The 13,229-nt window shown below is 44.4% G+C and overlaps 1 protein-coding gene across 1 annotated transcript; it reads right to left on the bottom strand.

Annotated features, from left to right (window-relative positions):
• Positions 1–9,757: 9,757 nt before the first annotated feature.
• LOC129195059 (uncharacterized) lies at positions 9,758–10,480 on the bottom strand. Its single transcript, XM_054800768.1, has one exon. It carries the CDS (start codon positions 10,478–10,480, stop codon positions 9,758–9,760), a length of 723 nt encoding a protein of 240 aa, XP_054656743.1.
• Between the last annotated feature and the right edge of the window lie 2,749 nt (positions 10,481–13,229).

Raw genomic sequence — 13,229 nt, 5'->3', positions numbered from 1 at the left:
GGTACAGTAGACGCCCCTACAACGTAAATAATCCGTTTACGTTTACGTTATATCTCAAATATGGTGGGAAAATATAAGAAAACGTTAGCAACATAGCAGAGTAACATTCTAATATAAAATAAGGTAATAAATAAGATTACTGTAAATGAATAAAACTGAAAAACAAAAACAATTAACTAGTTTAAGGGTGACTATGATGAGGAAGGGAGGTTGAAGGGAGAAGCCTGTTTCTCACACAAACTCACGTACACACTGTATAAGTCTGTATGTATAGTACTTTATTAATCCCACAGCAGGGAAATTCACTTGTTACAGCAGCAAGCAAGATACGCAAGTAAAGAATGCATAGTGACATAGTGACTACAACATGGTTCAGGTGGTACAGGTGTTGTAGAGCCTGACAGCGGTCGGTATGAAGGACCTGCGGAACCTCTCCTTCTTACACCGTGGGTGTAACAGTCAGCCGATGAGATGAGAGCGTAGGCGGTGCCCCGATAATCAGCCAATGAGATAAGAGCGTAGGCGGTGCCCCACTAATCAGCCAATGAGATGAGAGCGTAGGCGGTGCCCCGATAGTCAGCCAATTAGAGCGTGAAGTGTTAGAAGGCGTCACCAAGTGTACTCTGTTAGTCATGGAAAATGCTTCCCTCTCTCCGTCGCGCGAGCTATTCAAATTGAATTTCTGAACTTGCACCGACTTGACGCTTTACGTTATATGGAATTTCTTACGTAATACGATGCAAAAACTTGACATAAATTCTTTATGTTCAGTGGAATTTACGTAAAAGGAGGTTTACGTTATGCGAGGTACTACTGTATACGTATCTTGAGCTGACAATCAGTCTCGCACTTCATCCCCGCTAACTTTTTTTCCCGGCCGCTCTTCTACAGACTTTTGAAGTCTTTCAACCCCACCATAAGATCCAGCTCTTGCAGGATCATAATATATACTCTTCAGCACGTGTTCTGTCTTCTTTGAAGTCATGTCTACTAGTGAACAGAAAAGATCATACAACAATGTTTTGAGTTTGACTTTATTTAAACCAGACATGATTAGTGATTACACGGTTAGTGATGACAATACATGTTTAGTGATTACAGTACATGTTTTATATTAAACCAAAAAAAACAAAAAATATTTTTTTTCAAAAATTGAAGCATGTAATACATTTAGTAAGTGATCAACATCAACTTTACCTCCATTCTTCAGTCCACCTGTTGCTACATCGACTACATAGGTAATCAAGACATGCATAAGACTAGAGTTGAGACTATCCATAGAAATATTCCCAATAATGCACCGTAATGTTTCTTCAAAACCACCGCTGTTTAAATTTGACCCAAGATACACCAGATTCTGCCAAAGGTGTAAAGGACCCTTATGCCTTACAATGGCCATCACTCTTTCAAAACGTTCCAAGTCTTCTATGTCAACATCCCAGCTTGCCAGATATATCAAAAAGAAAACTGTCAACTGGTTTAGGGGATGGTTTAAAATAATAATTCCCCATTTTGATGAATTAAGGATTCCAAAAACCGAGGAAACGCAAATCTTTCCTATCCTTGTCGCCGTCTATGTAGACATCCCTGATCTCTGCAACCTTCAAAATGTTTTCTTCAGGCTTCAGATCATAAAGAAAAGCCTCCACTGCTCCTTCCACTCTAGCATCCAGTATGTCTAACCCAAGTATCTCCAGTGTATACTTAAGAGCTGGAAGAAATTCCCATGTCAACAAATTCTTTGTTAAGTGATTAAAGTTAGTGTTGAAATATCCAGGTTCTGGAGAATAGAGACAGGGATGCTGACATTGAGAAGGGTGATCAACTTCACAGCCGTAACAGTCTTTTTTTATCTGCTTCTGCACCACCACTTGAACGGCGCTAGCCACACAGGCCTTTACAGTGTCTAGAAATCCACCGCTCACCGCTAGCGGAGACTGTGGCGGGGGTGAGTCAGGAGGCGTCAGGAGCGCGTTGTGTGTTCCTATGGTGAAGACTGTAGCAGGCGTTGGCTCTTCGCCGCTGTCATAATCCGCCCAGTATGGACAGTAGGATGGAGGTCCGCATGGTAGCTGTACGTTGGCTCTGTCCATTGTCGAGAGATTGGGCAAAACAACCGGCTGTATACATCGATGAGCCTTCTGCAACCTCTCGTTTAGAGACCGTTTCAGACAGATCAGTCACGCTGTTCCCCTTCACCGTACAGGCGTAGGGATCGGTCTGGCACTCTTATGCTTCACATGGCGTGAGACGGATCGAATCATCCTCCTGATAGCTGTGGAAAAGTGGTTTATACATCCTACGTGTCCTGAAGATGTCTGAGAAATGTTTGACAGCCACTTGAGAAGCTCTTTATCCTGAATTTCATAGCTGCTGCTGCTGACGTTGTTTCCAGCAAGAGAGGTCACAGTGTTGTCTGAGGAAAAATCAGCCATGATGAAGTAAAGTACTTTCTCTACTCCCACTTCTATGTATTTATAATTTAAAACGAGTGTGTGTGTCTGGTAGGCGGGTCTGACAGGCGGGTCTGGTAGATGGGGCCTAGTAGAAGGAGGTGGTAAGCAGGTCTGCTGGGAGGAGAGTCTGGCGGGCGAGTTTGAGAGGCTGGACTGGAAGGTCTTTGTAGAAGGTGGAGGCCAGCATGTGTGAAAGAATCACGCGGAGTCAGTCTCTAATTCACAAACAGACCTTTTTCCGACCAATCCATCAACCTCCAGCTCTGTCAAAAGCAGGGCTCAGATTTATTCACCTGTTATAACTACTTATCCTCAGTCTTGCAACATTGTCTTCAGTTCGAGTGGTTAACCTCTTCTCCAGCAGGGCATGCCTCCGCTTCACACTATCTTCAGTGAAAAACAAGCTAATTTCTTTCAAGAGATCACCAAGCTTTAGGAAGTCTGCCACCTTGAATGCAAGGTGAATCGGGAAATCATCCTGCTCTTTCTCCATAACTGTCCTGGGTTTGACAGTATTAGCAATAGAGGAGCCATATCTCACCAGCAGCCAGATGTGTGATCTCGAACAATCGACGAGAAAAGAGCCAACCTCTACATGCAATAGCGAATCCGTTCTCACCGCTTGCCAACATTCTCGTAAGTCCTACTTCCCCTTGGTCGTGCACATGCTGCATGTAATTGATGTGATCTTGAATGGAGACCTTCAGTTTTTCAAATTTAGTAGAATAGATTCTCAGCTCCATAACCTCTGGTTCCATATATTCATGACTGTGTAGATCGACAAAGGGAACTACTCCCATGCCTCTAAACTCACTAACCACTAGGCGGCCCCCGTCAAGATGCAGACTCTTTTCCTGAACACTGCCATTTTTTCCAACAGTCACTCATAGTCTGACTCAAACACTCCTCGTTATATAAGACATCCCACACATTTCCGCACCTCTCACCACCTTCACCACGCCCACCAATTCCCTTTAAAATAATACTCACATTCTAAAGTAAATAACAAAGTCACGCCCCTTCCTTTTCCCCCACCTCCTCACCCCTTTGCTCCTGACAATGTGATGAATGTGCAAAAAAAAAGAGGACCACCATCACACATTTACAACTCATCAATCGGGAAACTATGAGCCCCCAAATGCTTATACCTAACGGGGACCCCTCCGTCACCCTGTCACTCCTATGCCCCTGAGAGCCAGTTGTAGGAAAACAGCGGGAGTTTCAAAATGATCTCTCCGCATATGTGCAAGAAAAAAAAGAGGACCACACTCACATATGTCTACAACTCATCAATCACATTATGACAGTTAGATTTTTACTGATTACTTTTCTATGACGTCATCACATTTTGACCTGAAGTGGGTACTCCATTCTCTTACAGCCCTAGAAACCAAGTGTGGTCGGGGACCAGACTTGAAATGAAGGGGTAAGAGGAGCTACAACACCCGTTGATGAGACAGCAGAGCGAAGCCCGAAAGAAGCATATAAATGTAGTAATTAAAGTAATTAAGCATAATTATTGATTTTCACAGTAATGTCACTCATGTTTTAGCCTGTTAAATGTAAGTTGTAATTTAAAGTCGCTCTCTAATGAGGGAAATCTACATTACTGAACTCAGTTGGTTGTTTTGTGTCATTACTGCCGCCTAGTGACCAGAATACTACATATCAATTGTATTTCCAAATGTCATACCACGAAGCAGCCGTCATTTATTAATTAATTTCTGAAAAAACCTGATAGAGCCAAGGAGCGATAATAGATCCCCGTTATTGCAAGTGGGCGACTGTATTTTCAATATTTTATATTTCTTTCCCCAACCCGAAGGCCGAGGAAAAAGAGCCTCTTGTTCAATGGGGTTGACTCTAACACAGACGCACTGAGCCAGAGAATTAATATTAAGCCTACACCAGTTCGCCACCTCGCCCAAAAGACAGTACACTACAGGGTTACTAGTCCACCTCAGACCCTCGGCGCATGTGGGTGGGGCTTCAGAACATCACAGAGTATCGACAGCGGAGTAGTGTAGCCACATCCAGCCAAACCACACTTACAGACGAGCTGAATGAGTTCTACGCCCGCTTTGAAACCCAAACTCCTGATCAGCAGAGAGGGTGGCTGGGCTTGAGGAGCACACAGGCCTCACCTCTGATGGTGACATCAGCAGATGTGCATCAGCAGATGTGCACTGAACAAAGCAAACCCACGACAAGGCCCAGACAACATCTCAGGACGTGCACTTCGGGTTTGCTCATCAGAGCTAGCTGATGTGCTTGCTGACATATTTAACCTGTCGCTTGCACAAGCATCTGTACCGACCTGCTTTAAGTCCGCCACCATAGTGCCCGTACCCATGAAGACCAACGTGACCTGCTTGAATGACTATTGCCCTATAGCACTCACTCCTATTGTTATGAAGTGCTTTGAAAGAATAGTCATGACCCACATCAAAAAGAGCATCCCGGCAACTGTGGACCCTCTACAGTTTGCATATCGCCAGAACCGGTCCACGGATGATGCAGTCAACACTGCCATCCACACAGCCCTTTTGCACCTACAGGGACAGGACACATATGTCAGAATGCTATTTATAGACTGTAGCTCTGCATTCAATACAGTCAGCCCCCACAAACTCTCAGGTAAGCTCCTCACACTTGGCCTTTCACCCTCCCTCTGTAACTAGGTGTGTCATTGGCCTGATCACTGGTGGTGTTGAAACATCATACAGAAGAGAGGTGGCGGACCTCATAGCTTGGTGTCATGATAACATCCCCATTGCAATACAGGTAAGACCACAGAGATGATCATCGACCCAAGAACAAGGGAAAAGGAGCCGCATAGACCCCTGTTTATTGATGAGACTGAGGTGGAGAGGGTGAAAACCTTCAGGTTCCTTGGCACATACTGTACATCAGCGAGGACCTCACCTGGTCTCACAACACCCAACAAGTTATCAAGAAGTCCCAAACGAGACTGTACTTCCTGAGAAGACTGAAGATATTTGGCATGTCCACCAAAATAATGAGTTGCTTCTATAGATGCACTATGGAAAGTGTCCTTACCTTATCATTGTTTGGTACGGTTAGTGTACAACACGAGATAGGAAGGCACTCCAGCGGGTGATCAAGACCTCACAGCACGTAAAAAAGCACGTAAAAAAAAGCTACAAAATAAAAAAAATAAAAATTAAAAAATAAAAAAAAGACCTCACAGCAAATTGTTGGGGCAGCCCTCCCCTCACTGCAAGACATTTATAAATCTTGAGTCCTGCGAAGAACAAACAACCTCATCAAGGACAGCACACGTCCACAACTCTCATTATTCAAACTCCTACCGTCAGGCAGACGCTGCAGGAGTTTGAAGTCCAGGACCACAAGGCTGGCAAACAGCTTTTACCCACAGGCCATCAGGCTTCTCAATGAAGCACTCACACACGCCGCACGCAACACACGCACACACTCATAACACTTTATTTATTTATTTGTTTATTTATTTATTCGTATTAATGTCTCTTCTGTTCTTGTTGCTTAATTTTTTGATATTAGTGTTTTTTTTGTTCTTATTCATTTTCTTGTGTTTTCTTTCATTTTTGGGAGAATGAACAGAACAAGAATTTCATTGCATAGTACAACTACCTGTTTTACTGTGCATATGACAATAAAACTCTTGAATCTTGAATCTTGAATCTCCCCTGCAGCAACTCCAGAGTAGAACAAAGTCCAGCCCCTCTTGAGGAGTTTGGTTTCAGACCCCAAACTGTGGGCCGAGATGAGTCTGACTATGTTTAAGTTGGAATGTCTCAACCTCTCCAACAAGCTTGGGTTTCTTCCCAACCAGAGAAGTGACATTCCATGTCCCAAGAACTAGACTTGGCTGCCGAAGACCATAGCAGGTAAGATACTGTAACCCACAAGAAAACAGAACCGTGCAGTAGAATGTGCCAAACACACCTACAGCAATGCACACCTATGTAATGCAGACCAACTAGTCCTAGCCAATCGCTACATATCTTCTGTTTCTCTTGCAGAGAGTGCACGCCCATGCCAATCAATCTGGTGTACACGTGGGTGAATGGCACAGATGCCAACCTGCTGAGTGACCTGGCGGTGGCCAGACAGCTGCTGTGGAGAGTGTACCATTGGTTTAGAACTGGGGTTCTCAAAACCTTTTGGGACCCTTTACAGGAGAGGAAATTTTCTACGGGACCCCTTAAAATCCTCATGCCAACAAAACAATTCTGCCATTTGTACTAGATGCCATAGGAATGAGTTCTATTGCAAACATTTCCATCTAAATACCATATATTTCATACAAATTAACAAATTCTAATTTTCAAGTAACAAGTAACAATCACAAGACTGGAACAGTCCAAATGAACCCACTTTTTCTTAGGCAGAGGTGCTCACACTTTTCAGCCTGCAAGTTACTTTTAAAATGACCAATTCCCAAAGATCCACCTCTACTACAAACAAAGAAAAAATATATATTTATGTTCGTTGTACATGTGTATCAGGGGTGCACACACTTTTTCAGCAGGCAAGTTACAAGCTGACGTGATCTATCTCTTACTATAAAACATACAACATATATATAAAATCTAACCGGTAAACTTTAAAACTACTATACTAAATAGCATTGTCTACTATTTGACATTCACAGTTTCAAAATGTACTGGTAATCAAAGTAGTTGATATCATTCACTAATACACGATTCAGTAAAGATAATTACACTTAATTTCCCAATAGTTGTGTACATAACTTTCAGTCAAAATAGCTAAGTAGCGCTCACTATACACACAGTTCATGTGTCAAGTTTAGTTAGCATTTACGATCAAACATTACAGATACACAAGAAATGAAAATGATTATGCGAAAGACAATGCAGCTGAAGTCAAGGCAACATATTAAAAAGTTTTCAGCAATGGGCACATTTCATTTTTCATGAGGTAATAGTTTAAGAAACGTAAGTGTAGAAAACACGCATTTCTATAGTGGAGTTTAGGATGCGAAACAAAGCCATCAAACAATAATTTTTTTCTACATAATTAACTGCTACAAGTGAACGGCTAACTTTTGTTATAAACATAGGCATCTTACCACTGAGTAAGTTTAACCGTAATAAGAATAATAAAGATGAAAGTTGCATCTCCGTGTGTAGCTTGAGACGTCTGCTCACCACTTAATTTTGGCCGTGAAGGAGCAACAGCGAATCGGGGGGGAGATAAATGTCAGCTGGGTGATAACATCTACAAAGTGATGTTTATGCAATCGACGCAAACTACCTTCGTGATCGACCGGTAGCTTGTGATCGACGTAATGGGCACCCCTGGTCTAAAGCTTGCTTAATTGGGTCAACTATTGTTGATGCATTGAAATATTTATCCATGGTGTTACATATGTAGAGCAGCAGGAGTTGCACACTCAATTTTCCGGGTGTGTCTAATGTCAGCATTTTAAATTCATTAACCCGAATGTTGAGTTGTTTTAGCTCAGAATTATTGGAATCGTCATATATTTATGCAATTTTTAACGATACGCCACAGGGTAACTCGATTAACTGCAAAAGAATTTGTGGATGCCCAACCTATGCCTGGTGGACCCCAGTTTGAGATACCCTGCTTTAGATGAATGACCATTGACTGCCAGCAAACATTTCAAATTCAAACACATACAAAATTGACATCTGTCTTGTGTGCTTGACTTCCTCTCGGTTGATTAGGCATGTTAAACACGTGCTGCACATCAAGAGCATCATCGCTGTCCAAAAAAAAACATGCATCTAACTCATTTTGAGTCACCCGCTGTTCATTGTCTTGCTGCATGTCATTCATTTGTTTCCAGAGAGAAGCTAAAATGTCTGCTGTCTCACTGCATTTTGGCACCCGTGCTGGTGCATGATCCCGCCCTGCCAGCCGGTATCACGGTTCATGAGCTGCCCTTGCTGCTGCCCTCCCTTTCAGATGCAAAGGCGCTGTTGCAACTCAACAGACTGCTCCAATTCTCCAACAATGTTTCCGTGGTCATCATCCATTCACAGTACAAGTACTGTACAAGTTGTGAACAAGTTGTGAACTACAACAGAATTGTAGCCATAATCGCAATAGTCTCAAGGCACACAATATCCACAATTAACCTATTAATATTCCATCCCAGTGAGTCAAAGCTGCGGCCTTTTGTTCTACCTGTTCTCTCAATAGTCAATTGTTTGTTGTATTTATGACTCACCAACATAATGATAGACCTTGTGGTGGCTTGTCTTCCAGCTGACAAGGTCATGACAGGTACATTGAATGAAGACAAGAAATTCTTGATCTCCAAATGTTACCTGGTGAGTTTTCTTTTCAAGGACATTGTTTTTCAGTTGCTCAGCATTATGTTACCACTTGCTTGTGTGTTGTGTTTTCCCGGACCACAGGGAAAGAGGCTCTGCGTGTAATAACAATGAAGACCCTGGCCAACATGAATGGATTCCCGGTGTCCTTTAAGGTGTTAGGAGAACTGCGAGGTAAATTGCCCACAGCCATCATGGACAGGATCAGTGCAGTAAAGCTTGTTTGAACATCAATGTACCATGCAAATATGACCCCTAGTGGTAGAGAACAGGCACAGCCAACTTAGGAGAGGTAGACCTGTTTTATGAGTACACCAAAACATATTCATAAAAGCCATTAGACAAACTGTCATCACAATACTAAAAAATCAATGTCTGTCTTTACTTTATTTTTCTTCTGTGTATGTCTTGCCCAGTTTGAGTTGTACACCGACACTAACATCACTCTGCTCTACCTTAAAATCCCACAGCATTTGACGGATCTCCTCCAGGAAGCTAAAAATAAACTGACACTGGATGGGAAGGGGTTGGCCATCAGCCATGTGTACTTGTTCTGGAATGTGAGTGACATTATGAAGGTTGTGCACCATTGAAGACTACAACTGCACTCAGTAACATGTGAGAATAGTACCCCTTTTCACAGATTCCATCTGTCCCCATAAAACAAGGGCCGAGTGATGTTCTCACAATCAATCGCTTTGAAGAAAATGGTGCACTCCGCCATTCACTGCGCTCCGTGGAGAAAGATGCCCCGTGGACATATCTTCATCGTCACAAACGGGCAGATTCCTTTCTGGCTGAACATGGTGAACCCCCGAATTTCAGTTGTCAAAAAAATCGGAGACTCTAACACTCAAACCCCCATTGCTCAAGGCAAGAACTCTCAGTGCAAGTTCGTCACTGAATCCGGGTTGTGGTGGTTTCAGTTATGGGTGTCAATATGCATGGATGTAAAATTGAATCTTGGGGGGCTTAGGGGGTGGGTCTGGCGGGGGTCTGGCGGGCGGTCCCCAGTACTTGTTGGTGTCTGGCTAGTCTCCGTTTCCTGGCTAGCGGTTGTTTGGCTGCCTCCGGGGTATCTGCCTTGGTGTGTTGGTGGATGGGCGGGGGGTGCAGTGATGGCTGGTTTGCGGCGTGGCAGGGGGCAGGGCGGGCGGGGGCTTGTGCTTCGGAGTCCGGCGGGGGATCGCTCCTCTCATGGGTCCTGTCGTGTGGTGCTTGCTTCTCTGTCCCTCCTTGGTGCTTCTGGCTTGCGTGCCTCGTGGGTGTGGCCGTGCTCCGCTCTACGTGGGGCCCGGTTCTATTGTGGTCGCTGTGGTGGTGGTTGTGTGTATACCGCGTGGGCGTGGTTCCTGCTGTTCTGGTGGCGGTTCGGTCTGCCTTTGGGCGTGTGGCTGGTCTGTGGTATTTGGTGGTTTGGGGGTGGCGCTGTGGACACTGCCTCCGGTGGGGCTCCTCTGTTGGAGGTTCTGGGGGTATCGCCTCTGGGGGGGGTCGGGTGGACCGAACTGGGCGTCCTGGCAGACCGGCTAGGGCCTGTGGTGTGTCCTGCGGCCCGCGGCTTGCCCGAGCCTGTGCTGTGCGTGGTCTGTCGGTCATGTGTCCTTGGTCCCCCTTGCTCGGTTTGGACGGCTTTGGGGTGTGGGCTTGTGGTGCCCTCGTCCTTCCTGTTCCGCTGCACCAGCTCACATACATATAGGACTTGGGAGGGTGGTCTACGGTCGGGCGTGGAGTTGCCTTGCGGAGGCTCCTTTGCCCCTGCCATGCCTCTGACCTGTCGCCCCTCAATTTTAATTGCACAGTAGACACTTAGGGTTTGGGGGGCTGGGCAGGTGAGGGGCCCACCGTGCTTCAGCTGTCCCCCAATTTTAATTGCATCGTTAGATATCATCCGGGCCTAGTAGTTAGCATATTGGCCACACAGTCACAGTCTGGAGATCGGGAAGACCAGGGTTTGAATCTCCGTTGGACATTTTCTGTGTGGAGTTTGCAAGTGCATGAGGGTTTTCTCCGGGTACTAGGGTTTCCTCCACATTCCAAAAACATGCATGTTAATTGGAGACTCTAAAAATTGTCCATAGGTATGAATGTGAGTGTGAATGGTTGACCAGTCCAGGGTGTAACCCACCTGTCGCCTGAAGTCAGCTGGGATAGGCCCCAGCATACACCCGCGACCCTAATGAGGAGAAGCGGCATAGAAAATGAATGGATGGATGGATTGCTACACCCCTATCATATACATGCACACACATACACCCCTCAGGGACTCAGAGACCAGCTCTTCAGAGCTGTCCTCTTTTATTTATTTATATTTTCAATTGCATAATTGACACAATCCCACCTTATCACATACACGGATGGAGCGGGCTGCATTGGGGTACCTCCTGCTTATTCCGCGGTGCCTGTCCGCTGGGGTCGGGGGATGTGGCTGTGGACTTGTATGCTGGCCGCCGCGACGCAGTGGCTCACTCAGGGTGGCCTGGCTTGTGGGGTGCTTTTGTCTGGCCTGCCCTTCCCTGAGGTGGCCCGTTGGGCCCCTGTTGATGCCGGGGCTTGCGCTGGAGGGGCACCTCTGTGCGCTTGGGGAGGATTCGGCAGTGTCCGAGGGGCGTGTGCCCTGGGGCGGAGCCTACCGGGGGGTGGTGCTCTGGTCCTCATCATCTTCACTCTCAAGTTCATCTCCAAAAAGGTCAGAATCCATACTGAAGGACAGTCACACATTTAAGGACAATCACTCACACTGCCCCCTTTTTTCCTGCAGATGATTCACTTGATACAAAAGAGGCAAGGAGTTCAGATTGTAGATATTTCAGCAAGTGGATCCTTTCTGAGATCGAAAGAATACAACCCTTGTGTTGGGGAGGATCAAGTGAAGGAAAGTCCTAGAAAGTCACTTCATCATAAACTGAGATAAGCTAATATAGATAAGCTCCTCTGACTCCTTTTCGGCTATGTTTGGGTGGTATTGTTTTCAGAATTGTTACTTTTATTGTGTCCTTTAGGACTTTTAGGAAGGAGTTAAGACAGGCTCTGAGTGGTCAGGAGGTACTTCCAGATGACTGGACAACTACAGCTAATGTGATCAGGGAGACAGGTAGGACAGTACTTGGTGTGTCATCTGGACAAGGAGACTTGGTGGTGGAATGAGGAGGTACAGGAGTGTATACAGAGAAAGAGGTTAGCTCAGAAGAAGTGGGACACTGAGAGGACTGAGGAGAGTAGACAGGAGTACAGGGAGCTGCAAGGTGAAAGTAGAGGTAGCGAAGGCCAAACAAGGGGCTTATGATGACTTGTATGCTAGGTTGGATAGTAAGGAGGGAGAGATACAGGAAATCACACGCACACACTTATAGCACTTTATTATTTATTTATTTATTTGTATTAATGTCTCTTCTGTTGTTGTTGCTTAATTTATTGGTATTAATGTTTCTCATGTTCTTATTCTTTTTCTTGTATTTTCTTTCTTTTCTTGGGAGAATGAACAGAATAAGAATTTCATTGCATAGTAGAACTGCTGTTTTCTATGCATATGACAATAAAACTCTTGAATCTTGAATCTTGAATTGAAACTAGTTTGCTGTTGCCATCCAGTCTGCTAGCTCGCGCTTGTGCTGCACGTCCTGTAGCTCCGTCAGGCCAGTTGTTTATTTGTCATTCAAGATTCAAGAGTTTTTTTATTGTCATATGCACAGTAAAACAGGTAGTTCTGCTATGCAATGAAATTCTTGTTCTGTTCATTCTCCCAAGAAAAGAAAGAAAACACAAGAAAATGAATAAGAACATAAGAAACATAAATACCAATAAATTAAGCAACAACAAAAGAAGAGACATGAATACCAATGAATGAATGAATGAATGAATGAATGAATAAATAAATAAATAAATAAATAGCTATGAGTGTGTGTGTGTGTGTGTGTGTGTTGCGTGTGGCGTGTGTGAGTGCTTCGTTGAGACGCCTGATGGCCTGTGGGTAAAAGCTGTTTGTCATTCTTGTGGTCCTGGACTTCAAACTCCTGTAGCGTCTGGAGTGTGAAGAATGAGTGTCATTTGTCTGTTTTCCTTTCCACCAATTTTTCTCAGTGCCTTTAAGTTTGTCTTACTGGCACCGTTGTTTTTTGTTCTTCATGCATATGTGCTGCAGTGACAATTAAAGACCTGTTAAGCACCTACTTTTGCATCCTGAGATCCAAAGTCCAGTATAGACCACACATCATCACACTAACCTTTTGATTCCGTACCTTTCTAATTTTGTAATTAGAATGTTGTGATTAATTGTATCAAAAGCTTTTGTCAGATGTATAAATACTGCAACTGCACACTTTCTGTGGTCTTTAGCGTTGATCATTTCCTCTGTAATTTCAGTCAGTGGCATGGAAGTTGAAATGTTAGCTCTGTATCCGTATTGGCAATCCATGAGTAATTCATAATTCTTAATATATTTGTC

Source organism: Dunckerocampus dactyliophorus, chromosome 15, assembly GCF_027744805.1.
Source record: "Dunckerocampus dactyliophorus isolate RoL2022-P2 chromosome 15, RoL_Ddac_1.1, whole genome shotgun sequence".
In the NCBI taxonomy this organism is placed as follows: Eukaryota; Metazoa; Chordata; class Actinopteri; order Syngnathiformes; family Syngnathidae; genus Dunckerocampus; species Dunckerocampus dactyliophorus.
The sequence above is the reverse complement of the archived record's forward strand: the minus strand, read 5'-3'. Positions and strand labels throughout refer to the sequence as shown.